The sequence below is a fragment of the Ochotona curzoniae genome, unplaced genomic scaffold (genome assembly GCF_017591425.1).
Source record: "Ochotona curzoniae isolate NIBS_2020 unplaced genomic scaffold, NIBS_Ocur_1.0 scaffold_4505, whole genome shotgun sequence".
Classification (NCBI taxonomy): Eukaryota; Metazoa; Chordata; class Mammalia; order Lagomorpha; family Ochotonidae; genus Ochotona; species Ochotona curzoniae.
Window position 1 is genome coordinate 15542668 of NW_024467118.1, and position 26189 is coordinate 15568856.

Genomic DNA, 26189 nt, shown 5'->3' on the forward strand with positions numbered 1-26189 from the left:
TCCTTTGCTGTTTTCCTGTTCTTGATCTTTACTTTGGAGAAATCTCTTTAGGAATGTAATCATGCTCACAAAACACCTTCCCTCCCACCTGACTTGTTGGGTGAAGTTGCCCTAGGTCGCTCCGTTTCTGCTGCTTGTCTGGACTTTGTTCCGCCAGCTGCACTCAGACTGCTGAGTGCCCTGAGGACAGGACGGAAGGAAAGGAGGAATGAGAAGGTTGTCAGGGGAAGACAAAACTTGAGATTTTATGCTACAAGATGGGCCGGTTATGAATTTGAGAATGGCCATGCAGTGATTTTTCAAGTGTATTTGTCAAAGCATTACTTGGTTGACCATGAAATTCAGTAAATCTGTCACCCCTGTTTATTTACATGTCAGGAACGTAATTAAATCTGTTTCAGCTTTCTAAAGGCTGTAGTGGTAGTATGCTTATGGTAATATCATTTGATTAAGTGACTGGCATTGAATTAGTGTGATTTGCTGCTTTCTATTGTGATGTTTAATAAAGCAAACCCAGAGTGTTGAGCTTTTGTAGGTCATGTCATAATTGCTGGTAAGTAAGCCAGTCTGTACTGGGACCTTCTGCTTTGTTCAGTGTGATACATACATTTTGCAAACAGGATCTAACGAAAGGTCATTTTCTGTACCGATAGTTTCTTAGCTAAAACTTGTCATTGGTAAATACCCATTGAATGAAAACCATTTAAACTATTTTTCGAAGATTTTAATTTTTTTCTGTTTTTGTTTGAAAGGCAGAGTTAAAGAGAGAAGGAGAGAGAGATTTTCCATTCACTGATTCAGTTTGCAAATGGCCGCAATGGCTGCAGGTAGGCTGATCCAAAACCAGGATCTGGGGGCTTCCTCTGGGTCTCCCATGTGGGTGTAGGGTCCTGGGATGTCAGCCATCCTCTGCTGTTTCCAAGGCCAGAAGCAGGGAGTTGGGTCAGAAGTGGAGCAGGTAGGACAGAGCCACAGGCAAAAGCATAGCATGCTATATCATGACACTTGTCCCCACAAATTTAAATCAATTTACATGCTAGCCTAGGTGTAAAGTTAATTTACATTTCATTTTTAGCTTTTCTTAGTTATTTTGAGGAAGTAACTATCTTGATGTGGAAATTTTTCTTTAGTGTTATTAATATCACATTTGTTTATACTCAACTTGATTCTTTGATTGGAAAAATAATGTTTATTATAAGAAAATCAGAAGTCCGTTAAATATATGAAAGTGATCCATTGTAGTCTTGCAGTACAAGGCTGTTGTTAACAATTAGGAGTATATTCCTCAATTAAAAGTTTTTTAAAAATACATTCAAAAGTTTTTTTTATTTGAAAAATAGGTGGAGATGTGGGAGGAAAGAAAAATCAGTCTATCCATCCTCCACCTGCTGGTTTATTTCCCCAAGGCCTATATCCGCTGGTGCTAGGTCAGGCCAAATGCAGGAATCCATAGCTCAGCTGTCATGTGCTACGCTCCTCGGTGTACTTGAGTAGGAAGATGGATGCTTCCAAAGTGGCTTCTTAACTGTACTAAATGTTTACTTCTTACCAGCACTAATATTTTATTTTGTGTTAAGCATGTCAATGATTTGGGGCCTGGTATGGTAACCTAGTGGCTTAAGTTCTTGCCTTGCATGCACCAGAATTCCATATGGGCCCCATTACCTGTCCCACCTGCTTCACTTCTCATCCATCTCCCTGCTTGTGGCCTGGGAAAAAAATGGAGTATTGGCCAAAGCCTTGGGGCCTTGCACCAGCGAGGGAGACCAGAAGAAGCTCCTGGCTCCTGGTTTGGTATTGATTCAACTCTGGCCATTGCAGCTGCTTTGGGGAGTGAGCCAGCAGATGGAAGAGCCTGATCTCTGTCTCCTTCTCTTTGTAATTCTGATTTTTCCAAAAAAGAAAAAGAATATCAACAATTTAGCAAACATTAGGAAACGGGGTGGGGGGATGCATTGTATTGAATCTCTGTTGAGTCTTCCACTCCATTGTGAGGGAGATGGTATGTATCTCCATTTTATAGGTAAGAAGTCTGAAGGTCAGGGATTTTTTTTTCACATGTCTTTGCCATGGTATCAGTACTCCACACTTCTGGTGCTTTTGTTATGTTTCCCTTGAATACATTCAAGCTCACCATACGGTGGCAAGACAGTCCCAGAAAGAAGGCTTAGGGAGATAGTTTTGTTCTCTATTAAGAGTGTTTTAAAAGTAGAACTGGTTTCTAGAAATGCAGTTACACTTGATTAGACTAGTCTTTGAACTCAAATGATTTACTGAAGTAGCATAATTCATCTTTTTTTGTTTGTTTTTTTTAGCATAATTCATCTTTAAGTGAAATTTATATTTCATTAAAATACATTGTCCGATCTCCTGGGATGTTGTGTCATCAGTTTATTCTGTTCTGCTTTGTATTTTCAGTTTGTTTCTAATATTTATTTCCTACCTTCAGACAATTTTTCAGGTCTTTTATTTTTATTTTTTTTTAAAGATTTATTTATTTATTGGACAGTCAGATATACAGAGAAAAGGAGAGGCAGAGAGGAAGATCTTCTGTCCAATGATTCACTCCCCAAGTGAGCGCAACGGCCAATGCTATGCCGATCCGAAGCCAGGATCCAGGAACCTCTTCCAGGTATCCCACACAGGTGCAGGGTCCCAAGGCTTTGGGCCGTCCTTGACTGCTTTCCCAGGCTACAAGCAGGGAGCTGGATGGGAAGTGGAGCTGGGGGATTAGAACCAGCACCCATATGGGATCCTGGCGTGTTCAAGGCGAGGACTTTAGCCGCTAGGCCACGCCGCTGGGCCCTTTCAGGTCTTTTAATTGCTCTCTATATACATTATATAGCCTTGGACAAGTTAATTGTTGTAAGTTAAGTCTCACCATTTGCGTAATAGAGTGCATACCTCAAGAATTCTTGAGGGGGGTGTGTGTGTGTGTGTGTGTGCGCGCGCGCGCGCGCTGCAAGGGCAGATCTTGTCTTGAAGAATTGCTTAATGTCCTTTTCCTTTCTCCCGCAGGTAAGGTGAGACTGCTTAACGTGGTCTCAGTTTTGCTTTTTAAAGTACTTATTTGTTCATCTACTTATTAATTTAGCTGGTTTGTTGAGAGGGTTACAGACACTGAGCTCCCATGTGCTGGCTCACTCCTCAGGCCTGCAGCAGCCAGGCTGGGGCCACAGCTGGAGCCAGGAGCCTGGGATTCAGTGGCAGGAGCCCAGCACTTGAGCAATGCTGCCTGGAGGGTCTGAGGTGTGGCTGGTGTTGAATCCAGCCCTGGAGTGTGGGACACCATCATTTAACCCCTGGGACAAATGCACTCCGTAACCTCCTTTCCCCGTTCCTGAAACCTCATTTCAGTCATCAGCCCATTTCATTTTCCTGTATGCTCTGTTGCCTTCATTCTTAAGAAGTTTCCATCTCTGCCATTTGAACATTTCATTGTTTTAATCCTTTCTTGTTTTCTTATTTTTCTTTTTGCAAAGATTTGTTGTATTTGAAAAGCAGTTAGAGAGGGAGAGACAACGAGAGATATCTTGCACCTGCTGGTCATTCTGCACTGGCCTCCATAGACAGATGCTGGGAGTCAAGCTCTTCATCTGGGCCTCCCGTGTGTGCAGGGATCCTAGCGCTTGGGCCATCTGCTGCTTTCCCAGGCCATTAACAGAGAGGTGCATCAGAGAAGGAAGAACTGGGACAGGAACCTAATGGGATGCTGCTGTTGGAGGTGGAGGCTTAACACATTAGCGGCACGACACTGACCCCATGTTCCTGCTCTTCATGATTCTTAGAGGCTGTTTCCAACCTGAAGGTTTTTTATGTTGCCGTCACAAAAAGACTTCTCTATTATGTGATGGTATGGCCATTTGCATTTCTCCTGAGAATTATATATTTCTATCGCCAATGTTTCCTATTGGAATCTTTTCCTGTTTTGTGTAAGAACTTGTTATTTTCCATGTATTACTTAGACCTATTATTTTCTTGCTCCATTCTTGTCATTCAGTTTTACCTGATCTCATATAAGAGCTTAAAATTTTCATGTAGCCAATTTTGTTTCTTTTTCTCACCCTGAGTTTCTAAAAGTGTGTTTTTTATGTGTGTGTGTGTGTGTGTGTGTGTGTGTGTGTGTGTGTGTGTGTTTTGTTTGTTTTTTACAATTTAAAAACAGATTTAATGGTCAGGCATTTTTCTTTGTTCTGGTAGGTATAACATGATGTAGGCTCTAGCTTCATTTGGTTTCTCGGATAGATAACTCACACTTTCTTGGGCTTTAGCAGTTAAGTCACCTGGAAGCTTTGAGGGCACTGCCCCAGCTTCTATATCAGCAACTACGAAAATGGGCTGGGGAGTTTCCGGCTATGTGCCGCAGTGAGCTCTGCACGGGGTTCTGATGCCTGCCAGAGTAAGCGGGTCTCGGGAGAGCGCCCCTCAGGGAATCCTGTGGAGCACTGCTGCATCCCTTCCCTTCATGGCCCTTCCAGATGAGAGCTAGCTAACCTGCCTGCCTGCCTGCCCATTCTCTCTTCTACTGAAGTGTTCCTAGCAGTCTGCCAACATTTGTTATTTCTTTGGACCTCACAGCCTTCTTTGGTTCCCTATTTCTGTACTTCCTTTTACAGTAAACCTCCTAACAAGTTCTTTCTGTCCAGTCACTGTCACGCCATGCTCCCTAAACCGGCACTAGCCCGGCTTTGGCCCCATTGGCTCAACGAAGCACACCTAAAGGCCTCCGCCCGCGCACCGCTGAAGGCAGCACTCGGCGAGTTTCAGATCTTATCTCACTTGTCTTACTGGCTCCACAGCACTGCCCTTACACCATTCCCTCCTCTGGAGACATTTTCTTCCTTTGGCTTCTAGCATACCACACTACCGAACTCTTGGTTTACCTTCTGTCCGCTTCTTCTTACTTCTTTCTCTTTTAAACTTAAGGCATGCTCAGTCTTAGCCCCTTGTTTCAAACATTACTTTGTCACTAACAGAGATTGTTTGGTTTGGCATTAACTGCTACTAACATGCTGATAACTTCCAAAGTTTTGTCTGTAACTGGCCTCTCTTCTAAGCACCCCACACAGTATGCAGCTGCCTTAGGTATGACTAAAAGGCATCGGAAACTCAGCACACGTGAGGTGGAACACTTGAGCCCCACCCCCTTTCCAGCTTTATTTTCCAGTTATGAGGGCGTCAGTCTCTGCACCTGCTTTAGCCCAAGCTGTGGCTCGTTCCTCACTCCTGTGGCATTCACATCCTCTCTCATTGCCTCCCTCAGCCTGGGCTGCCCTGGGGGCTTCCCCTGCTCTTCACTGCTCAGGTGCTGCTGATGATCCTGGGGAACTGGGAAACTGCTCTGTCAAGACCCTGCAGTAAAAAAAAACTCACTTCCTTCTTTGAAACTGTGTTGTGTGGATGCCGTTTCGCTCTGAACTTCTTGCCACTCTTGTGCTTACTTCTCTGTTCCATGTGGCACATGCTGTTCCTTTCACCTGGAATGCTGTTTTCCCACATGGCAACAAGAACCCCTCCTCCTTCTCATCTTTTTCAGATGTCACCCTTCCCCGACCACCTGACTGTTTTTTCCCATTTTCTGTGTTCTTTTTCTGTTTTATTTTTCCCATTCGTATGTATCACCCCCTAACATGGGATGTTAATTGTTTATGAAATTTGATCTTCACCACTAGAACACAGAACTCGGTATATAAAGGGTTCTCAGGAAAGATTTGCTGAATGGATGAGAAAATGAAGTGTTCATTTCACCACTCACAATGCTTATGTTCTCTTATCACTGAAATGGAAAGCTGCTCTTAGCATTTTACGTTACAAAATTGTAGTGGGCTCCTTGGAAAGCATTCAGATTCTTCTAGTGTGTGTTACACAGAATCGGTTAGCGGAATGTGCTGTTGACTTGCCCAGAGGTTGGCATTTTGTCTCAGCCTGATGTAGCCTGGTGAAGAAGGTGGTATTGTCCTGCTTTGCAGCACCTCAACCAAAGTTACCTATGAGTGGGTGGGCGAGTCGAACCCATGCCTTGGAATTCCAATTTCTTTGCCATTCTGTAGTATGAACTTCCAGTAAATGTGTGATTTAATATATGTGAATGCTACTGGGCACTCTAGGCCCCCTGCACACCAGCACATGGCTGACTCTTGGTTATCGAATGACGTGATTGGCTATGTTACCAGCCAGCCAGAACATAGATAAGAGGCATGAGGGTGAACTTGAACTGAGAATTGATTTATGTGAGATTGTTTTTATCTTTTGTTTTTTAAGATTTTTTTTTTTAATTTGAAGGACAATTAGAGAAGGGAAGAAAGAGGAAGAGAGATCTTTTCACTCCCTGAATGATTGCCAGTGGCCAGAGCTGTGCTGATCTGAAGCCAGGAGCCTGGAGCTTCTGTGTCTTCTATTTGGGTACAGGGACCCAAGGACTTGGGTTGTTCACTGCTGTTTTCCAGGTAGTAAGCCGGGAGCTGGATGGGAAGTAGAGCAGCTGACTATGCTGCAGCACTGACCCCAATGTAACTGCTTTCGGAATGTTTACCTGTTTATTTATTGGAAAGATGGAAAAGGTAAAAAAAGAGAGTAGGGTGTTCCTCTGAGAACAGGCAGTGCTAGGCCAGGAGGGAGCCAGTAGCCAGGAGTTGCAGTTGTGTTCTCATATGGATGGCAGGAACTTAAATGCTTGGACCATCAGCTGTTATATGCCAGGGCACATGAGTGGGAATCTGGATGGCAGGCATGGTGCAGCAGAGACTTGGACCAGGCACTCCAGCTGGGGTGTGGACATTCCAAGTGGTAGCTTATCGTGCGATGCCACCATCCCGTGTGACAGTTTTTTTGATGTTAGATCATATACTGAGTTTCTGGCTATGACTTTGGAAGGAGGACTTACAGAAAGAGCACAGGCTGGCGGTCACAAAATATCCCATCACTTGCTAACTAATTTGGTGATCTCTTGGTTTAAATTTTTTTTAAAAAATAAATGATGTTGTTGATGTGCCAGGGAGCTTGGAAAATGATTCTAGCATCATGTAAATGAAAGGTGGTACTATTAAGAATGTGTCAGGATTCTCTTTCTGGAACTATAGGTAGCATTTTCCTGCTATGATCCTGGAGGGCTTTTTTTTTTTTTTTTTTTTTTAATTTTATGTTAAACTGTTGTAAAGTATCACTTGAAAGTCTTGTTGTCAAATTTTTTTTTTTTTTATTTCTAACCAAGATAGCAGCTGGGGCTGGGGCTCAGAAACCACGGAGTGCCTACAATGATGAGCCTTTCTAAGCAATGAAAGGCTGCTTACAAATTGTTGCATGGTTGAAATGAATTCTGTATTTGTTATTTGTGAGTCCCTGCAAATGAATGCTTTTTGAGGGTGGTGAAGAAAGGGCTGAGTTACGATGACACAAACTGAGACACTGATTCTATTCTGGTATCTTTGCCGCTGTTCTTCCCTTGTTACGAATTTGAAGGAATTTGAAATAGTTTTGGTTGGATGTTTTCATGATGGTTTCTCCAAAAGTATTCTTCAGATATGTGTGAGGTAAAATCTAAGTTATTTGATGATGATTATCTTGCTCACAGCTGTGTGTGTTAGCATTAAGGACGATGTAAACTCCGTCTGTGGCCTCAGGCTGTGTCCAGGAATTGTTTGTATTTTCTGTCTGGTTAGTTTATACATCTGAGTAGTTTTTTGGGCACAGTGCCTATACTACTTTTATTATTTCTTAAAAATGTTGTTTATTTACTTGAAAAGTGGCAAGGAAGGAGAGAAAGAGATCTCCCTTCCTTCTGCTGATTGACTCATGAACTACACACATCACCCGGGGCTGGACCAGGGTCTCCCATTTGGGTGGCAGGATCCGAAGTCCTCGTGCCATCACTGCTGTCCCAGGCAGATTAGCAGGAAGCTGGATTAGAAGCAGAGAAGCTGAGACTCAGACTGGCACTCTTGATGTGGAGTGTGGACATCCCAGTGATTCAGCTGGACCATTGTGGCCAGCCCCAACTTCTTTTTTTAAATAAGATGTTTTAAAATATTACTGATGGATAGTATCTATCAGTGATAAAAATAGTTTTACTCTGCAATGTTAAAAGTACTGCCTGGGGTTGAGCTACAGAAACTTAAGGGAGCTATAATATTTTCATAAAAATACTTTTGTTATTTTCTATGTTTTATAGCATAATTTATGATATATATTCAATATGCTTTATATCAAAACATCTGGAAGACAAGTTTTTCAACAAGTTCTGGAAAATGTTCACTGAAAAAAAGTGTGAAATACTAGAAGTGGAACCATGGGTGTCTGATCCAAAAAATACGTATTAAAAAACCTTTCATATGAGATTATAGTTAGTATTTGTGAAAGTGTGAGTATATATTTGTAATTCTGAATTATTTATATAAGTAAGTCATCATAATAAATTGAGTGTTTTTTAAAGATATATAACATGCTTCCTAGTCAAGAGATGCTGAATTTTGAAAATATTTTAAAAAATACAAGTTGAGTGGTTAATTCTGGTTGCTTTTTTAAGGTTAAAATTTCTATTATATTTAGTCTCATGCTTAATATTACTTGAAATTTTAAGCTGTGACAGTAACATCTATTTTATTGGATCGAATGTGTTTTCAGGAGGACTTTATAGCATTTCTTGCGAGTTGTAGTTATTATCTACATCGCTTTTAGAAATAAAGGCATTCCCAGTGAATTACTTCTGATTTATAACCAAAGTTTAGCGGAGCAGATGTAGGTTACCAGTGGAACAATTAGCCAAAAAATATTAGAGGTTGGCGATCCCTTTGTGTAACATTAAACTTTAATATCTTGGCTAGTTTATATGGATAATTAAAGTTTTGAGGCAGATGAAATTTTTTTTCTTCTCTTGGGGCTCTGCAGTTGTCATTGATAGTTGTAATCACCAGGGAAGTAGAAATACTAGTTCCATCAAACAGATGGCTTTCCTAGCACTGGTCCCTAACAGCGCGTACTGAGGTTCATGTTTATGTTGGGTGATTTCCTAATAACTAACTCCATATACTTTGAGAAGAGCGCACTTGGAACAACGTATAAGGTGTGAAGATGAATTAGTAAACTTGAACATTTCCAAAAGTTGAGAATGTATATAGCTTCAGTATCCCTGGGTCCAGGAAGGACTTTGCCACAGTGTACACGTCTTTTAAAAAATTTCTCCCCCTCCTTCTCTTCTTGCGTCTCCTTCAACAGAGGTAGAGATGTCTTCCACCTGCTGTTTCTTTCCCTGAATGACTGCAACAGTGGGGGCCTCGGCCTGGCTGAAGCCTGGGTTCCAGAGCTTCATCCTGGTCTCCCACTTGGGTAGAAGGGACCCATATACTAAGACAGTCATTCACTGCCTTCCCAGACATATGAGCAGAAAACTGAATGAAAAACAGAGTAGCTGGGACTTGAATTAATGCTGTAGTGTGGGATGTCAGTATCCTGGACAGCCCTGACATCCTACGTCACAGCAGCCCGGCTCTCGTCGTTTCTGCTTGGTTATGTGACCTCTCCCATTCAGTGCCTTGAACGTTGGCAGGTTGTTCTTGCATCTAAGGTTAGATTTCCATTGTGAAATGGGAGGGTTTTTAGAATGCTGGGTCTTACAATTATGAAATCACATTATTTCTTCAGTTGTACTGTGCACATTTTTTGTGAAGTCCATTTGTTAACTGGATAGCTTTTTCCTTTTAAATGTCTATTTTCTTTGTTCCATTAGAAATTAAAAAAAAACCATGTACGCTAGGAATCTACTTATGTACTAGGAATGTGTACTTATGATTTTATTTTATTTTTGTTTATATTTATGATTTTAAAATAAGTAACTTTAGATTCTAAAAAAATTGTAAGGTATATTTATAGTTTTAAGTAGCAAGAAATACATTCTTTTTAAAAATATTTTTTATTTGTGTGAAAGATGGAATTGGAAGGAGAGACAGAGAGAGAAGAATACTTAACATCTGGTTGACTTCAGCAAGTCTTGGCTGGGCTGGACAAGACCAGGGGCCAGGAGCTCAGAACTCCAAATCATTAGGCCATTGTCTGCTGTCTACTCTGGAGCACCTGCAGGAAGCTGAATTGGAAGCTGGCACATTGATGCAGAATGTGTTGTTCCAAGCAGCGGTTGGTGATAGCAGCTTTAACACACATCCATTATATTCTCTGTAAAATTAGATTTCATCATACTACTGCAGTATATTTGATCTGCTATAAAAAATAAACACACTGTTAATTGAGTGGTTTATAAACAACAGAAACTTATTTCTTACAGTTTTGGAGACTGGGAAGGCAGAGATCAAGGCTCCAGCAGGTGCAGTGTCTGGTGAGAGTCATCTTTCTAGCTCATGGATAATGCCTTCTTTCTTACTTTCTGTCATGTGGTGGGAGGGGGTCGGGCTTTCTCCATCTCCAGAAGTGCACTAATCCTGCTTGCCCCCCCATGCCTGAATCATCTTCTAAAGCTTACTACTTCCCCTCCTCCCATACTGTCACCTCGGGGCTTAAGATTTCAGTGAATGAATTTTCAGGGCAGGCTTTGTGGTACAGAGGTTAAGCCACTTCTTGCTACGCCTGCCGTCTGTATCAGAATGCCAGTTTGAGTCACAGCTACTCTGCTTCCAATCCAGTTTTCTGCTAACGCATCCTGGGAGACAGCAGTTGATGGCTCAAGTGTTTGGGCCCCTGCCTCCAGTTTGGGAGACCTGGATGGAGTTCATGGCACCTGGCTCAACCATGGCAGTTGTAGGCATTGGGGAGTAAGTCGGCAGATGAAAGATTTCTCTTATCTTTCTTCTGTCTTTCACGTATACAGAAAAAAATACACATTAAAACAAAACAAGGTAGGGAAAACCAACTATGACATTTTAAGAGGACATGATACTGAAGGTTCATAGGTGATGTTTGTCTGATGCATACACAAGTCTGTCCTGAAGTTCATATATTGGCACAAACTGCGAGTTCTGCGGTGTTGTGCAGTAGAAGTAATAAGGCTTAGGGAACAAGAGACTGAGGCAAGCTACTCACAGCCAAGGAGATCTGGTCTGTTTACTAACACAACAGCATCCCTAATGAGAGAAGGGTGGCATTTATAGCATATATTACAGTCGTTAAAAAAGATTTATTAATTAATTTATTTCAGAGGTAGAATTAAAGAGGGAGAGACAGATCTTCCAACTTCTTGTTCACTCCCCAGTAGGCTGCAGTGACTTAACCCGTATGCGACAATGCTGGTCCCAGTCTCGAGTCTTGAACTACGTCCCTAGAGTTGTCTGGTTCTCAAGGACACTGCTTCTAAGAGTGTTTTCATGAAACTAAAATCCAGTCTAACGTGTAGCTTTTTCTTTTTTTAAATGCAAGAGACTGTCTTCTTCATCTGCACAATTCAGCACTAAGAGTAACGATACCTGAATCCACTAGGTTGGCTAGTGCTTAACAACCAAGAAGGCACTCCTGTAGATGTTGAGCTCTTTTGCATAAACTCTTCATCTGTTGCTAAGGGCTTTCTTTTTTTAATTGTGAAGAGTTTGTTTCCAGGTACTTGAAAATATTAATATGCAGAGACAAATGGTCTATAAGGTAACATGACTTGATTTTATGCCAAGGTCATCCTTCTAATGCCAGTTACCTATCCAAAGGGATGCAGAACAAAAAAGCCTACAAAAGCAGACTGCTTTGTCTTGTTAAATGCATGCATGGCATGCAAGGGAGTAGCAGTTTTGGAAGGCCACAGAGACCAAGCTTTGCATTCTGGTTCTGCCACTTAAATGCCACTCTGTGTAAGGTGCCTGATGTTTTTAAAGCCTCAGAACTATAAAATGAAATTAATTACCATGCCCATCCATAAGATTCTTAGTAGGTTATTAATACATTTGAAGTATTTAGACACTCCTTATGTATACCCAATGCACTAGTAATACATGTCAGTTCCTGGTGGCAGTTATCATTGATAATTCACAGTGTCCTTTAGAGCATGAGGTAGTACGTACCACCACCAACGAATGTTTTCAGCAGGTGTCAAGCACCAGCATCCTGTATTTTTACCAGTTCATGTCCTGGCTATTCCATTTCCCATCCAACTCGCTGGTTAGGGCCCAGGAAAACAGTGGAGGATAGCACATGTCATTGAGACCCTGTACCCATATAAGAGACTTCCAGGAAACTTCTGGCTCCTGGCTTCAGATTGACTCAGCTTCAGCTGTTGCAGCCATTTGTGGAGTAAACCAATGGATAGAAGATCTCTCTGTCTCTCCTCTGTAATCTGCCTTTCCAGTAGAAATAAATAATTCTTACTTTAAACATACAAAATATTTACTAGCAGCCAGGATTTTGTTTTACCATCAAGTATGCATCACAAAGGAAGCATTACAAAGTGAAATCAATGGAAAAGTTGTGTTTTCATTTCTAGCAAGAATTTTTACATAAAAACGGATCAAGTAAAGAATATACAGAAGCAGTAATTGTGTTTAGGCTCAGGGTAAAGAGGAGTGTAAACAGGTCTTTTTCTTTAGGATTCAGTAGAATTGAATGTAAGGCCTTGGAAAGGTTGGGTTTTGGTTTTGCCTAACCCTAGCCCTACTTTGCTGTTGACATGTAGTAGGTTTTAAAGTTTACGGTCTTTCAGCTCAGTTTTCATGAAACCAAGTAAATTGAAACTGAGTGCCATGTACAACTTGTTATCAGTCCTCCTTACTTGGTTTGATGTTGCCTTACTGATGCTTTTGTTCTGAAGTTAGACATATTTGGATGTGCACCAAACTGCTTTCTACACATCAGATTTTATTCAGGAAATAGTTTATGGAAGTCTGTTGTAATCAAGAACTTTGAACAACCTGGATTAAATAAAATGTTGTTAAGTGAAGACAGTGTGGTCCTTAATTGTGCCTGATGGCATGTCTGGGCCCTCCTAGGTAAGCAAAGTGGAGGGGAAGACAGGTTGGCTCCCCCATGGACCCCTTTTGTAGGGGACACAGGAGAGAAACCAGGTAAGTAACACAAGCCGAGACAATCAGGAAAGCTTCCTGAAGGACTGTTTTCTTCCTCGTCTGTGCTTTTAAACTTTTTAATTTGCTAGAGGAAGAGGAATTCTGGAAATGTGGGGGCAGGATATTTTGACAAAAATACCAGGTACTGACTCTGTGCTTTGCACTCTTGTCAGTGAGGGTGTGGTTCTTGTTGGAGACGAGTTTATTCCAAAAACATGAGTGCCCAGTACTTGTAAAGTCTCCTTTAAGTGGGAAAAAGGAATGCTGGTGTGCAGGTAAGTGTTGTTCAAAATAAAAAGCATTAGACTGAAGAGGCATTAATGTTGAAATCTATGAGACTCATTGGCTCAGAATGGGAATGCTTAGATGGGTGTGACTGTGTGGGTGGGGAGATGGTACCCCTTAAGAAAATTAGAGGAGAGACAGATTTACAATAAAACAAAGGGCAGTTTTAGGAAGTTTGTCAAGATATAAGGAGACACCAAGTTACTATGCTCTGTTTGTCCTTTTTCATTAGGTATTTGCAGGTTTCTAAAATTGTTCATATCATGGCATGAAATGCACACATTGCTGTCTCATCCTCAGCTCCATCAGTCTCCAGGGTTTTTGGTTCGCTGAACTGAAAATCCACACCAGTTATGCGGTTAATTCCCCATTTCTTCCCCCGCCCCAAGTTCTTGGTACCATCATTCTTTCAATGTTAATTTGAATGTATACTTTATATAAGTGGGGTTTATGAATCAATATTGTTTTTTGCTTTACATAAAATATAGATGACAGAGGTTGTATAATTAAAATGTTAAAATTCTTAGAGTACCTATTCAGTGAATACTTTTAACCTCATTAACAAGGGCTAGATAGATTGCCTTGGCTTATTATGACTCCCTAAGCTTTATAGAAATTTCTGGTAAACTGTAGTAAACTCAACATGCTATAAAGCTTGACATATCCAGCGTCAATTTCTGGAACTCCCTCTATAACCAGCTTCTGCCTGTAGTCTTCCCAGCTGATTTAGTACTAACTTGCGCTTTAGGCTACTTAGGATAGAAAATCTGGGAGTCGCCATTGCCCTCTCCTCCCGCTGTACGAGTGTACCATGGAATCTTGTTTGTTTGTTCATGTACTGACTGAAAGGGAGGAACAGATTTTTCATCCATTGACTTTCTAAATGGCTACAAAAGACAGGGCTGCCAAAGAGAGGAGCTTGGACTCCATCCAGGTTGCCACGTAGGGGTACCAAGTACTTGGACCATCATCCCCTGCTTCCCCCAGACATTTTAGTAGAGAGCTGGAGCAGTTTGGACTTGAACTGATATGGGATGCCAGTGAAACAGGTGGTGGCTCAACCAAGTACCAACACACAGACCTCAGAATTTTTTAATTTATTTTTAAGATTTATTTATTAGAAATGTAGTTATGGTTGGAAAGGCTGAGAGTCACTTTCAGTCTACTGGCTCACTCCCCAGTGCCTGCAACAGCTAGGGTAAGGCTAGGCCAGGCCAGGATGAAGCCAGGAACCAGTGAATGCATGCTGGTTTCCCACATGGATGGCAGGAGCCCAGATAGTTAGGCCATCATTGCTGTGTCCCAGTTACCTTAGCAGGAAGTTTGATTGGACATGAGGAGTAGCTGGGACTAGAGCTAGGCACTCTAATACAGGTGGGGATGTCCCAAGTGGTGGTTTAACCAAGAGGGCTCCAGTGTCACACAGAATACATTTTTAATGTGTTTGGAGGAATAAATGCTGCTGTTAATTATAAATCTTACAATAACATAATCCTCAAAATATAGCTCTCCAAATTAACTTCATAAATGAAAAATTGGCTCAAGCATTGAAGCCATCATATCCTACTTGGCAAGGTGTGTTATCAGGAAGCTGGGTGGGAAGGAAGCAGAGAAGCCAGGACCTCAACTGTACTATAGCATGGAATGCCAGCTTGCCAGTGACAGCTATTCACCTCAATACCTAATCATTTTGCCACCAAAAGATTACGTAGTTTGGTGTCTTAATTTCTATGCTGAACATTTGTAGAATCAGTTATGCATAACTGCTATTTATTGAAGCTATTTTAAAAGCAACCATTTAAATTTCCTTTTTTAAAAGATCTATTTATTTTTGTTGGAAAGGCAGATTTTATGGAGAAAAGGAGAAAGAGAAAGAGCTTTCATTTGCTGGTTTACTCCCCAAATAATTGCAGTGGCTGGAGCTGAGTTCATCTAAAGCCAGGAACCTGGAGCTTCTTCCAGTGTACCCTGCAGGTGCAGGGGTCCAAGGCTCTGGGCCATCCTCTGCTTTCTCAGGTCATAAACAAGGAGCTGGATGGGAAGTGGAGCAGCCAGGACATTGGTGCTCATATGGGATGCTGGCACTTGCAGACAGGAGATTAGCCAATTGAGCCAATATGCTGCCCCAAACATTTAAGTTTCTTGTAAATGTTTTTGAACTTTAGGTGCTGTGTTTCTGCAGGAATATTTGTTTTAGCTGTCAAAAGGCTGTCATAATTTTTGAATCAGTTGTTTCATTCACCTAAGTTAAGAAATGTAGTTTGCTTTATCTCTCCTGAAACTGGTTTTGGAATAGAATGCAGGTGGTTGTTTCCATTCAAATATTGAATTTTAAGGAAATTTTCTGTCCATAATTGTTGGGGGTGGGGAGCGAGTAAGGCGGGGAATACCAGTACTTTCTATTTTTAGTTTAATAATATTTGGAAGCATTGATAAGAGCTGGCCATCTGCATTGTTTTAATTTTTGTTAATTACTGACAACCTGTATGAATTAGCTTGTCTCAGCTAATAGGTTGTTTCTTTTCCCATGAGAGTAAGCACTGTTAGTAATCTGTGCAAAAAATCAAATTGGGGAAAATTGACAGCATGCTTTCCTTAAGGAAGTATGTTTTATGAACAAACATTTATGTTTATAATTACTATGGTTTAAGTCAACCTTCAAAAATTACCAAGTATATGACTTCATTAGAAAACTAGATTTTATTTAAAGTGACTGATTTAATTTGTGATTAAATATGGTTCTGATTCTTAGTGACTTTAGTAAGTATAGTAAGTATAGAGTATACGTATACAAGTATACTTATAGTAAGTTTAATAACTATAGATTTTCTTTCTAAAACAAAGTCATTAGACTTTGTGTGCGAAATAGTTAATAGTTGCATAGTTAGATTATTGCTTACCCAGCCAGCTTGAAAAAATATGTACATGTTGAATATAGCAGTGTGAATGCAGGTTTCATTATTTTTTAAAGTGTTTGATCATTTTTGTTTATTTGAAAGGCAATATGTGTGTGCATAAGGGCACATGAGAGAGAGAATGGGAGATACTGAAATTGTCCATCTCCTGGTTCACCTCCAAATGCCCATAACAGCTAGACAGATCTTCATCCGCTGGTTCACTCCCCAAGTAGCCACAACAGCTGGAGTTGAGCTAATCTGAAGCCAGTAGCCAGGAGCTTCTTTTGGGTTTCTCACATGGGTGCAGGATCCCAAGGCTTTGGGCTAGCCTTAACTGCTTTCCCAGGCCACAGGCAGGGAGCTAGCTGGGAAGTGGAGCAGCTGGGACAGAAACTGTTGCCCACATGGGATCCTGGTGGTTGCAAGTCAAGGAATTAGCCACTGAGCTATTGTGCCTAACCCAAGTAACCTGAATTCTTAGACTAAAATGTGATACATGCTCCTGTTTCTTTGCAAAAAATGTTTTATGTAAGAAAGTGGGCTGACATCATTTATACCTACAGTGTTAGGATACACGTAAATAGCAGGATGATGGAGTTAAGACTGTTTATGAATATGGGGGAAATCCGTAGGGGAGGAATTTGGGGAAGGCAGAAGGGACGTTCCAGTTTATAGAACTGTATTATAAAGTAATAATTAAAAGAAAAAGTGGGCTGGGATGAAAAACCAGGACAGACACTTCTAAGGTTAATCATAGAGCCTCAGTGACACTTGGTAGTTCACTATTCTGTAGAAAGAAAAAACCCTTCCGCTCTCGCACCAAAACAACACAGGTGCAAGCTTTCGGTTGTAGAGTGAACACTTTCTGAATGTCCTCTAGTTCCATTTGGGTCTGATCCTTCGGAGACAGCATCTGGTCCCACAGATGGAAGACTTGACCTCCTGGGGTCTGCCCTTTTTCCTGCCAGCATCAGGTGGTTTTCCCTGTGGTTCTGCTGGATGGGTTGTAAATGGACATTCCTTAATTAGCTCATGAAATTTTTGAAAACATTTGTTTTATCAAACATTACAAAGCGTATTTATGAACTTAAGATAAAGAGATGGGTATGGCAAGATGAGGGGAGAACAGTATGCCTTCCATCTGCAAGCACGCTGTAAGCCTGGTCCCTTTCTCTGGAGGCCATGGTGGTCGGTTTAGCCTCTAACTGCTTTCTCCTCCAGGAGTGGGGCTGAATGTCCTAATCCTATCCATCCTTCCGGTGACAGTCCCAGTAACGAAACTATCTAGGGGCTACCTGTCACAGTCAGCTCATTAGCATACAAAAAGCCCTTTACTCCCTTGAAGCAAGGAGCTGTATGCCAGGAAATTGGGACAAAGACCAAATACCTACTTTACAACATCAGAACCTATGTTCATTTATATGCATCTCATTAACATAAGTACCTGCCAGAAACTCTCCTTTTCATTTAATGACTTGCATGCAATTAAATGATTGAGGCTTGTAAATACCAGGAGGCCCATTGTTTAAAGGAACTCTTGGCCTGTTGACCCCTTTCCTCCTGGGTGATTGCCAGCTCTCACTCAGCACTGAATAGAAGAGTGGCCATTCAGAGGAGGAGCTGGTGCTATCTAGTAAGCCCTCAGGCTTTTGCTGGTGTGTGTGTGTGTGTGTGTGTGTGTGTGTGTGTGTGTGTGTGTGTGTGTTAAAGAAATATTTGGGGCAAAGCAGTTCATGGTCTTCCCTTGAGAGAGAATCCTAAAACAAGCTGTCAGTCTGACCACTGATTGTGTGTCCCCTGGATGATGGCATTAAGTGTGTCCTGGAGCAGGATAGCAGCAGCTTCTTTGCTTCTCGGTTAACACAGTGCACTAGCCTTTAACAAATCGCCACTTAAGTCCTTATTTTTTGTTTTTGTTTTTAAGTCTTTGAAATTATGAGACTATCATTCAAATGGAAGCATGCTAGTTCTTCGCAACCATTATGATCTCAAAAGGAAAAGAGAATGATACAGATACACTGGCTGAGGTGTTTTGAGGTGCACCGAAGTGTTCCAGGCTGGGACTTTCCTTAACATGTTCTTGAAGTACCATGGCGTGGATTAAAAGGTATGCTCCAGAAATTTCCCAGTGACTCCAAAGTCTGGGACAGAAAGAACGCTCATAATTTCTGTGTTTGATATTGCATATTTTAAGATGTCTAATATTTAGATTGCAGATGTAGCTGTGGATTTATGGAAGTGTTTTTGTTTAAAAAAATCACAAGCTGTGTAAGTGAATTTTTCTTTGAGATAAGGTTATAGGCAATATGGACAGATATTTTTCCTAAGCTTTTGGTAGTGATGAACTGTGCTTGATTTCACCCAGTAGTTTAGGGATTATTCACATGTTAGTCTGTATTTATTTCTCTGGTTTGCATCATAGGCTAGTTCTTTGCAGGGCTGTCATTTCATGGCAACCTGAACAAGAAACAGAAGAAAATAGAAGATACCAGCTGTGGCTTTTCTCTTTTTTAAAGATTTATTTACTAATTTGTTTGAGTTACAGAAAAAGAGGAAGAGTCAGATCTTCCATCTGCTGGTTCACTCTGGAGGACCACAGTAGGCGGGGCCAGGCCTAACCAGGAGCCTGGAGCTTATAGGTCCCCACAGGAGTGGCAGGGCCCAAACACTTGGGCCATTCTCTGCTACTGTTTTTTTCAGGCCATTAGCAGGGTACTGGATCGGAAGTTTAGCAGCTAGGACACCTATATGTGATGTCAGCGTTGCAATTAGTGGCCTTGCCTTCGATGCCACAGTGCTGCCCCAGGATGTAGCTTTTGAGTGGCACTAGTGAGGCTTTCACATTAAGTAGAGTGCTCTTTCTTGCATCCTGTCTCATTTATCAGCTCATAGATCAGTAGTTTTCATAGAGCCAATAGTAGGTCATTCTGAAATCACAAATTGCCATCTTTTTGCCTCTAATCAAGTGAAACAAAATAACAGAATTGAAATGTACCACTTAATGTAGTTTTGTAAAACTTGTTTGAAGAGTATGCATGCATGCTGGAACGCAGTACTGGAATACTCAAAATCTAGAGTGGTGATCAACTGGGAAGCCAAATGAAATTCAGTCTTAGGAATCTCAACTTTCCAAACTGACTTCATCCGCAGAAGCTTTCAGATTTGCATTTTAGAAAATCAACAATCTTATCTATGGTGCAGGGAATAATTAATTATCTATGACACATTGCTTTTTGTTTCTGCTGTTTTGTGATAATGTGTTTTGTTTGCCCTCATTGTTGTAGTTTATGCTCATTTTGGATGAATACAACCATGCAGTAAAAACAAAACAACAATTTATGGTGTAAACTCACTACTATTTTATTATTTGTATTTGTTTTTGTTCATTTAACAGGTATTCTGTTAATTCAGAAGGTAAATACAGAATTAGCATTGCAAAAATTCACTATAAATCATATGTATTACAAATGCTTATGTAGGCACATCTTCATGTTAAAAGATTTATTCTGTGAGATTGATAACATTAAGATTTTTATTTTTTCTTGGGTAAGTGCCTGTGCCTACTGCACAGAGCTTCAGGTGAATATAAATCTTGAAAGGAGGGCAAGATCAACATATCTACTATGGTCCCCCCCCCCCAAAAAAAAAAACCAGTTTACTCCTCTAGAAAATAGTAAGAGGTTGAAGATTTCTGGTAAATTGTTTCATAGCAGTGGGACTTGTATATTAGTTTTCTACACTTGAGAACTGAAAAAATAAAAAATAGAGGAATTCTTTGCCAAAAGAGGAAGATGTAATATAATAGGCACAGTTTATCTCCCTCTGCAAGTTCTTCAAAACTGAGTTGAAGTACAATGTTCCTCCTCTGATTTAGGGCTCCTGTACTCTTAGAAATCATGTTTTAAAATGACAGGTGATAAGGTGGCAATCTGGCCGTCAGCAGGTTTACTGTCCTGGGGATGACTGACTTGGTGCAGATGTGTGCACATGTGCAGTATGTGGATTAAGAATAAGGAATAATTGACTTTTTTTCTATTTCCTAAAATATACTGCATCCAATTTTATTCCTCTAGCACTACTCCACTTCCACCCTGTCTTCTCCTGCATTACTCAGATCTCCCTATTTTCAATACCATTACTTGCCTTTTTATCACTGTTAAGAAGATTGAATCTTTCTCCTGTCATCTTTAGACACCTTTATGTTACTTTATGCCACAAGGAACATGAGATCTCATGATGTCTTGTGCATTTGTTTTGGTAAAACTGTCACTTTTCTGGTTATCATTATGCATGAGTGTGGTTTGGAAGGAAGCTGAACTTTATTCCATTTAGTTGGCCCTGGAACCAAGGTCAGTGTTAGATGCAGCACCTAAGCCCCACATTCTGGATTAGGACATTAAGTTATTTCCTTCTCTAGATAGGATTCTAGGATGCTCTTAGTTATTGGAACTGAGTCGCAATCATCCTCGAAGAATGATAAGCTATGAGACTAAAGGTATTTTAGATTCTGAATGTGACGAAGCATTAAACATATGCTAAGCAAATGGCAGTTTTCTTGACATTAGACACTTTCTGTTGCCGCAGCTTATCACTTTGAACAATCGTTCTGATTTGGATATCTGTGGAGTTGGAATATTTTTAAAGGTACTTCAGAAACTTCAAGAAATAGTCTGGTCTTATGGTGGAGTTGGGTAAAACTGCTGCCTATAGCACCAGTAGCCTGTATGAGTGCCATTTTGAGCCTCAGCTACTTCACTTTCAGTCCAGCTTCCTGCCAGTTAATGGCCTGGGAAAGCAGAAGAGGCCCTAGTATCTGAGCTCCTGCCACCACAGGAGAGACAGTATGAAATTCCTTGCTTCTGACTTTAGCTTGGCTCATCTCTGGCTATTGTAATCATTTAGGATGTAAGCCAACAACTGGAAGAGCTCTTTGTCTCTCCCTGTCGCTCTGTAACTGCCTTTCAACATAAATAAATAAAAATCACGAAAAACTCCTCAAGGGAAGTGGAATTTTAAAAATGTTTATGGTGCAATTGATTTTGAAATTCATGTATACTTTTTTTTTTTTAAAGAGAGAGATGCAGATTTATTCCTCAGATGTCTATAATAAAATCAAGGAACCTAGAACTCTCATCTGGGTTTCTCATGTGAATATCAGTGGTCCAAGTACTTGGAACACATTTTGCTTTCCCGGCTGCAATCATAGAGACCTGAATCATAAGCAGGGCAGTCGTGACTCAAGCTGTTGCTCCAAAATGGGATGCAGGTGGTGACTCAACTGTGCCCTGATGCCAGCCCCCCCAATACTCAGGTGCTTACTCATAATCTATCTCAAGTTATGAACCTAATCAAAAAGTGGACTTCACTATGTCAGTGCCTATCAGGAAAGTCAGGGTATCTGCTTCTTTTGGAAAACAGAATGAAGGCAATTTATCTTCCATCACTGAATAGTTCAAGAGCAATATGAGGGAAATATATAGAACAGAAATTGCATTCTTTCTTCAAAATGCCATATTTGTTGCTTAAATGAGAGTAGGGGGACCTTATCAGCCATGCTGTTCTTTCTCCTAACCCCAGTAAGAAGTTTTATTTTGTTGATTTGGGTGTTCCTGACACCCACAACAGTTAATTGTGGCAGCAGGTGAATGAAGGACTAGATTTGTAAGATACGCATATGTCCTGTTGTGGCCTAGCAGGTTGCATCTGTTTACCAGGCTCTTAATGTATGAATGGAGAAAATGGCTGAATGTGTAAGAAAGTATCCTTTGAGATGATTGGTGTGTCTGCACATGTGCCAGTAGTGCTCTCTTGTGAGTTGAAGGTCGCCAAGTCCCAAGGCTGAGCACACCGGAGTGTGTTACTATGCCAACATGTACCAAGCGCTTTTGGGTTTCCCTCTTCGGCTCTTCAAGTTACTAGAATTCACATTCCTGTGTTATAAATGTGAACATTGAAGCTCTAGAATAACTATGAAAAGGGCTGAAGTGGGTTTTGTTGGGAATAGGATAGAGGAGGTCAAGAAACCCAGGACTTGCGGGCTCAAAAGTTGGAAATAGTGAATATTCAAATATGAAGTTATTTATGGGAGCGGATGATTGTGACCCTTGTTTATATTCCACAGTAGAAAAGCTGTATGTTTCACTGAAACATTACCATATTTGGGGTTACCCAGATTTGGCATGTCAGGAGGTGGACAACTGCCCTTTTATTGCCATTAGAGTCTCCATTACTCTTACTTCTCCACTTAGTAACCCTGGCATTCCCTCAGTCTTTTTCTCTTCTATTTTTATATCTTCCTTTCCCTTCACCCAGTTTCTTTTTCTCCCTCTTGCTTCCTATCACATATACTTTATGCAAACAAAAGGATTTACTCTGTTTTCTGCCTGAAGCAAGTAATAGTGTGCATGTTGAGCAAAGTCAACTTTTGAGTCACAGAACTAGACAGGTGAATGAGAAATAAGCTGATCACCAAGGGTCAGTTGGGATGAGGTATGAAAATAGCATGGAATGTAAGAGATTACCCAGAAGTGAAGAGAACGAACAGGTGGTATTTCTATTTCATAATAGTAGACTTGTTGAATATAGTGGGCAGACTTGTAGGGTTAATTCTTGAAGAATACTAGAACCAAACCCTGTTGTTGCTGGATGTCTTAGTCTGTTTTGTGCTGTAACAACAGGCTCCCACACCCTGGGCAAGTTAGAGCAGAGTTCTGGAGGTGGAGCTGTGGAAGACTGAGACAGCACAGCTGCTGAGGGCCTCCTTGCCGCATCACAGCATGATTGGCGCTGTCGGTTAGGGGAAAGAAGAGAGGGCCGAAAGCATTCTTCAAAAATGTTTATTTTCATCCCTTATGGAGAGTTAGCTCATTCGTGACCTATACCCATCCCATTAGATCCCAGCACTGTGGCATGGGGGATTAAATCTCCAACTCATGAACTTTGGGGGACACAGTAAAAGCAGATGAGACCAAAACTGCTAACAGAATGCCTGTTCCTCAATGATTCACATTGAAAGGTTCAAGCCTATGCTTAAGATTGTTTTCAGTCTTAAATTTTCCTTTATGCTTTATACTTTAACATTTTAAACCATAGAAAGCTAATTCTAACCACATCGTTATTATTCACTTAACCTTATACAGATTAGATGATTATTGTTAATAATATAAAGAACTGCTTGAAGACCTGCATATGGTGTGTGCCAGTTGTCTTACTGGTTGTAGACTCAACTTCACATGAAGGAATATATAATGTATATTGACAGCTTTACTTAGATCTTTAAAAATATCTTTAAAAATTACTTGATTTATTTGGAAGTCATACTTAAAGCGGCAGGCATGGACAGATCTCCTATCTGCTTGTTCTCCCTAAATGCCTGCAGCACCTGGAGCTCTGCCAGGAGACCGGAACAGTCGAGGCCTGGGGACCTCAGCACTTCTGCTGTCACTGCAGCTGTCAGGGTATGCATTAGCAGGAAGTGGGAATCAAACCCAGGCCTTCCAGTATATGCCAGCAGTGTAACCACTGTGCCAAACACTTACCCTTTCATTTAGATTTTGATGCCACCTCTTCATAAAACCTGTTGTAACTGTGCACTGGCATTCTTCGAAAGTGCCAGCATACTTTGTTAAGCCCTGTGCTGTTGGCTGAGTTAGTTACAGCAGTGACTGATAGCAGTGTGTCTTTGTGGGGCATTGACAAGTGAAGTAGTTTCCTTGGAGATGAAGTAAGTCATCATTTTAGCTGTTTGGACTTGGAAAACAGTTCCCTGTCCTCCTGGTATGAAGATGTGTGAAGTAGATATCAATCATTATAAAAGTTAGCTTATCAGACATTTCAGATCAGCTTTCTCATAAACAGTGTAACTCAAAATAGTTGATATAGAGTTACAGTTTAAGAGGCGTAAATCTATTGCTTTTGGTTGTTGTTGCCAGTTCCCCTTACCCCTTTTGAGATAACTTATTAGTGTTTTTGCTTTAGTGAGCAACTGCCTTGTACAGACTTGTATTTGTAAATTTGGTGCTAACATCAGATGCATTTGAACCAACTTGAATGTGCATAATACAAACAAATAACTGACTGCATTTCTGTAATGTGTATGTCTACCACTTGAAGATATATAAAATTGACCAGCGCAAAAACTATACCCTGACTATTCCAGTTTAGTTTGCAAATAGGCTACTGTTCTCTTTAAGAACTAAATAATCTTAGAATTTGACTCATCCTTAGTTTGGTAACACAGTTTTCCCGTTTAATTAACCCTGTAACATTGTTTCACATTCTTTCATTGGATTAATACATTTGATGCTGAGAAATTGTTAGGTTATGTGATTTTCCTGAAATAAGTTTTTTGTTTGTTTAATGGAGAAAGTGAAAGGGTATTATCAATAAATTATGCCAAAAATTCTGGGAAGGCTAGGAATGTCATGTGGCATATCAGCTGAAGGATGGCTTTTCCTGTTTTTATGTATGTGAGGCTTGGTATCTTCAGGTTCAGTGTGATAAATATATAATCAGAAGTAGCAGAAACCTTTGCTTGTTACTGTCTGAGCTTCAGCTTTCCCTGTTAAGCTTGCGGTTTAAATAAGAGTGAACACATAGCTAGTCTAAGCTCCAGGTGAAAGTGGTGATGAGAGTCTCATCCACCCTGAGGGGATTAAGGAATGAAGGTAGAGACTAGGAGGCTTGTCAGTGGGCTGCCTGTGGAAGGTGAGTGAAGGGAGAAGTCAGGAGGAGCTGGTGCTGGAAGCTGGAGATGAGTCACTGGCTTTAAGGGGCATGCATGTGCAGTGGATGGGGAAACAATAAGAATGAAGTGGCCACAGTGGAGCTCATCCTCAAAATCTATTGTATTTTCTAATTAAACAAATTAGTTTAAAGGCAGTTAGCCAGGCATTTAATTAGTAATTAGTAAATGAACTGTCACATAGCAGCTTTGTAGTTTGCATAATTAAAAGTTGTAATGCTCCCTTCTCCACCCCTCCGAAATAAGCTAGGAAAATATGTAGCATGAATGACCCCAAATGTGAAAGTCAAGTCTGCTGGAGGCCTGTGTTCCCCGTGCAAGGTACAACACCCAGGTACCCAGGTATCCTCCGCCCGTGCTCTTCTGTGACTGATTCCTTTGGAGTCCTCTAGCTGTGGCCCACTGGGAGGCTTGAATGAGCACATGCTAGGCACTACACCTGCTGTTTTGATCCTAGTAGTACAGGAAGGCCTAAGGCCAGGTTAGTGGCAACGATACACTTCGGCAGAAAGCCATTCTTGAAGCTTTGGATTGTGGTTAAGACCGCTTCTTCAGAGTGGTTTTTGGCTTTACCACAAATGTAATTTTGATCCTTTTAACATGACATGTGACAACAAAAAGCTGTATTGCAATCTTAAAAGAAATATATTGTTTATGTGTTAATACTCAGGTAAAAAGGCATTTCGTTATTCATGCAATGAAGTTATATAGAACGCTTTTGTAAATTTTTTCTTCCCTGTTCTGAATGTAAGAATTTTGATTCTCATTTTATTTTAGTTCATTAACTTTTTTCTTCGAACTCCTATAGGCTATCTGCAGTACGTTATTGTATGTTTTTCAAAAGGTATTTATTGATTTGAAGAGCAATAGAAACAAAGAGATCCTGCATTTACTGACTCATTCTCCTGACACTCGGGACTGGGCCAGGCTGAAGCTGGGAGCCTACAGCTCCCATTTGGGTCTCCCATATGGTTGGCAGGGGCTCAAGTACTTGGGCTATCTTCTCTTGCCTTTCCATGTGCATTAACAGGGAGTTGCATCAGAAGTGGAGCAGCCAGAACTGGAATGGGCAGGTGTTCTGATATGGGGTGCCTGTACCACAAGTCACCACTTACCCTGCTTGCCACAGCACTGGACCCAGGACATGCTTCTTTGTACCAACCAAATTTTTTATAAATATGAGTCTTTGTCTTTCCTTTTTGCATTAGGTCTCATTTTGGCAGTCCCCTCCTTAAGTTTTTTTGATCTTTAAAAGGCAAATAATAAGGTGATTGCACTACT

At 40.8% G+C, this 26189-nt stretch overlaps 1 protein-coding gene across 4 annotated transcripts in view; it reads left to right on the plus strand.

Moving 5' to 3' along the window:
- Window positions 1–26189, plus strand: part of RBPJ (recombination signal binding protein for immunoglobulin kappa J region) — an 81538-nt gene that overhangs the window by 12017 nt on the left and 43332 nt on the right. Inside the window, exons 1-2 of one of the 4 annotated variants that reach the window (XM_040966229.1) lie at window positions 10296–10324; window positions 18090–18272. The exons of 2 other annotated variants lie outside the window; for them this stretch is intronic. In XM_040966229.1, coding sequence (XP_040822163.1) covers window positions 18256–18272 — 17 coding nt within the window. In that variant the 5' untranslated portion in view covers window positions 10296–10324; window positions 18090–18255. Of the gene's footprint in view, window positions 1–10295; window positions 10325–18089; window positions 18273–26189 lie in introns of those variants that run through there. One more of the 4 variants, XM_040966230.1, reaches the window with a different exon arrangement.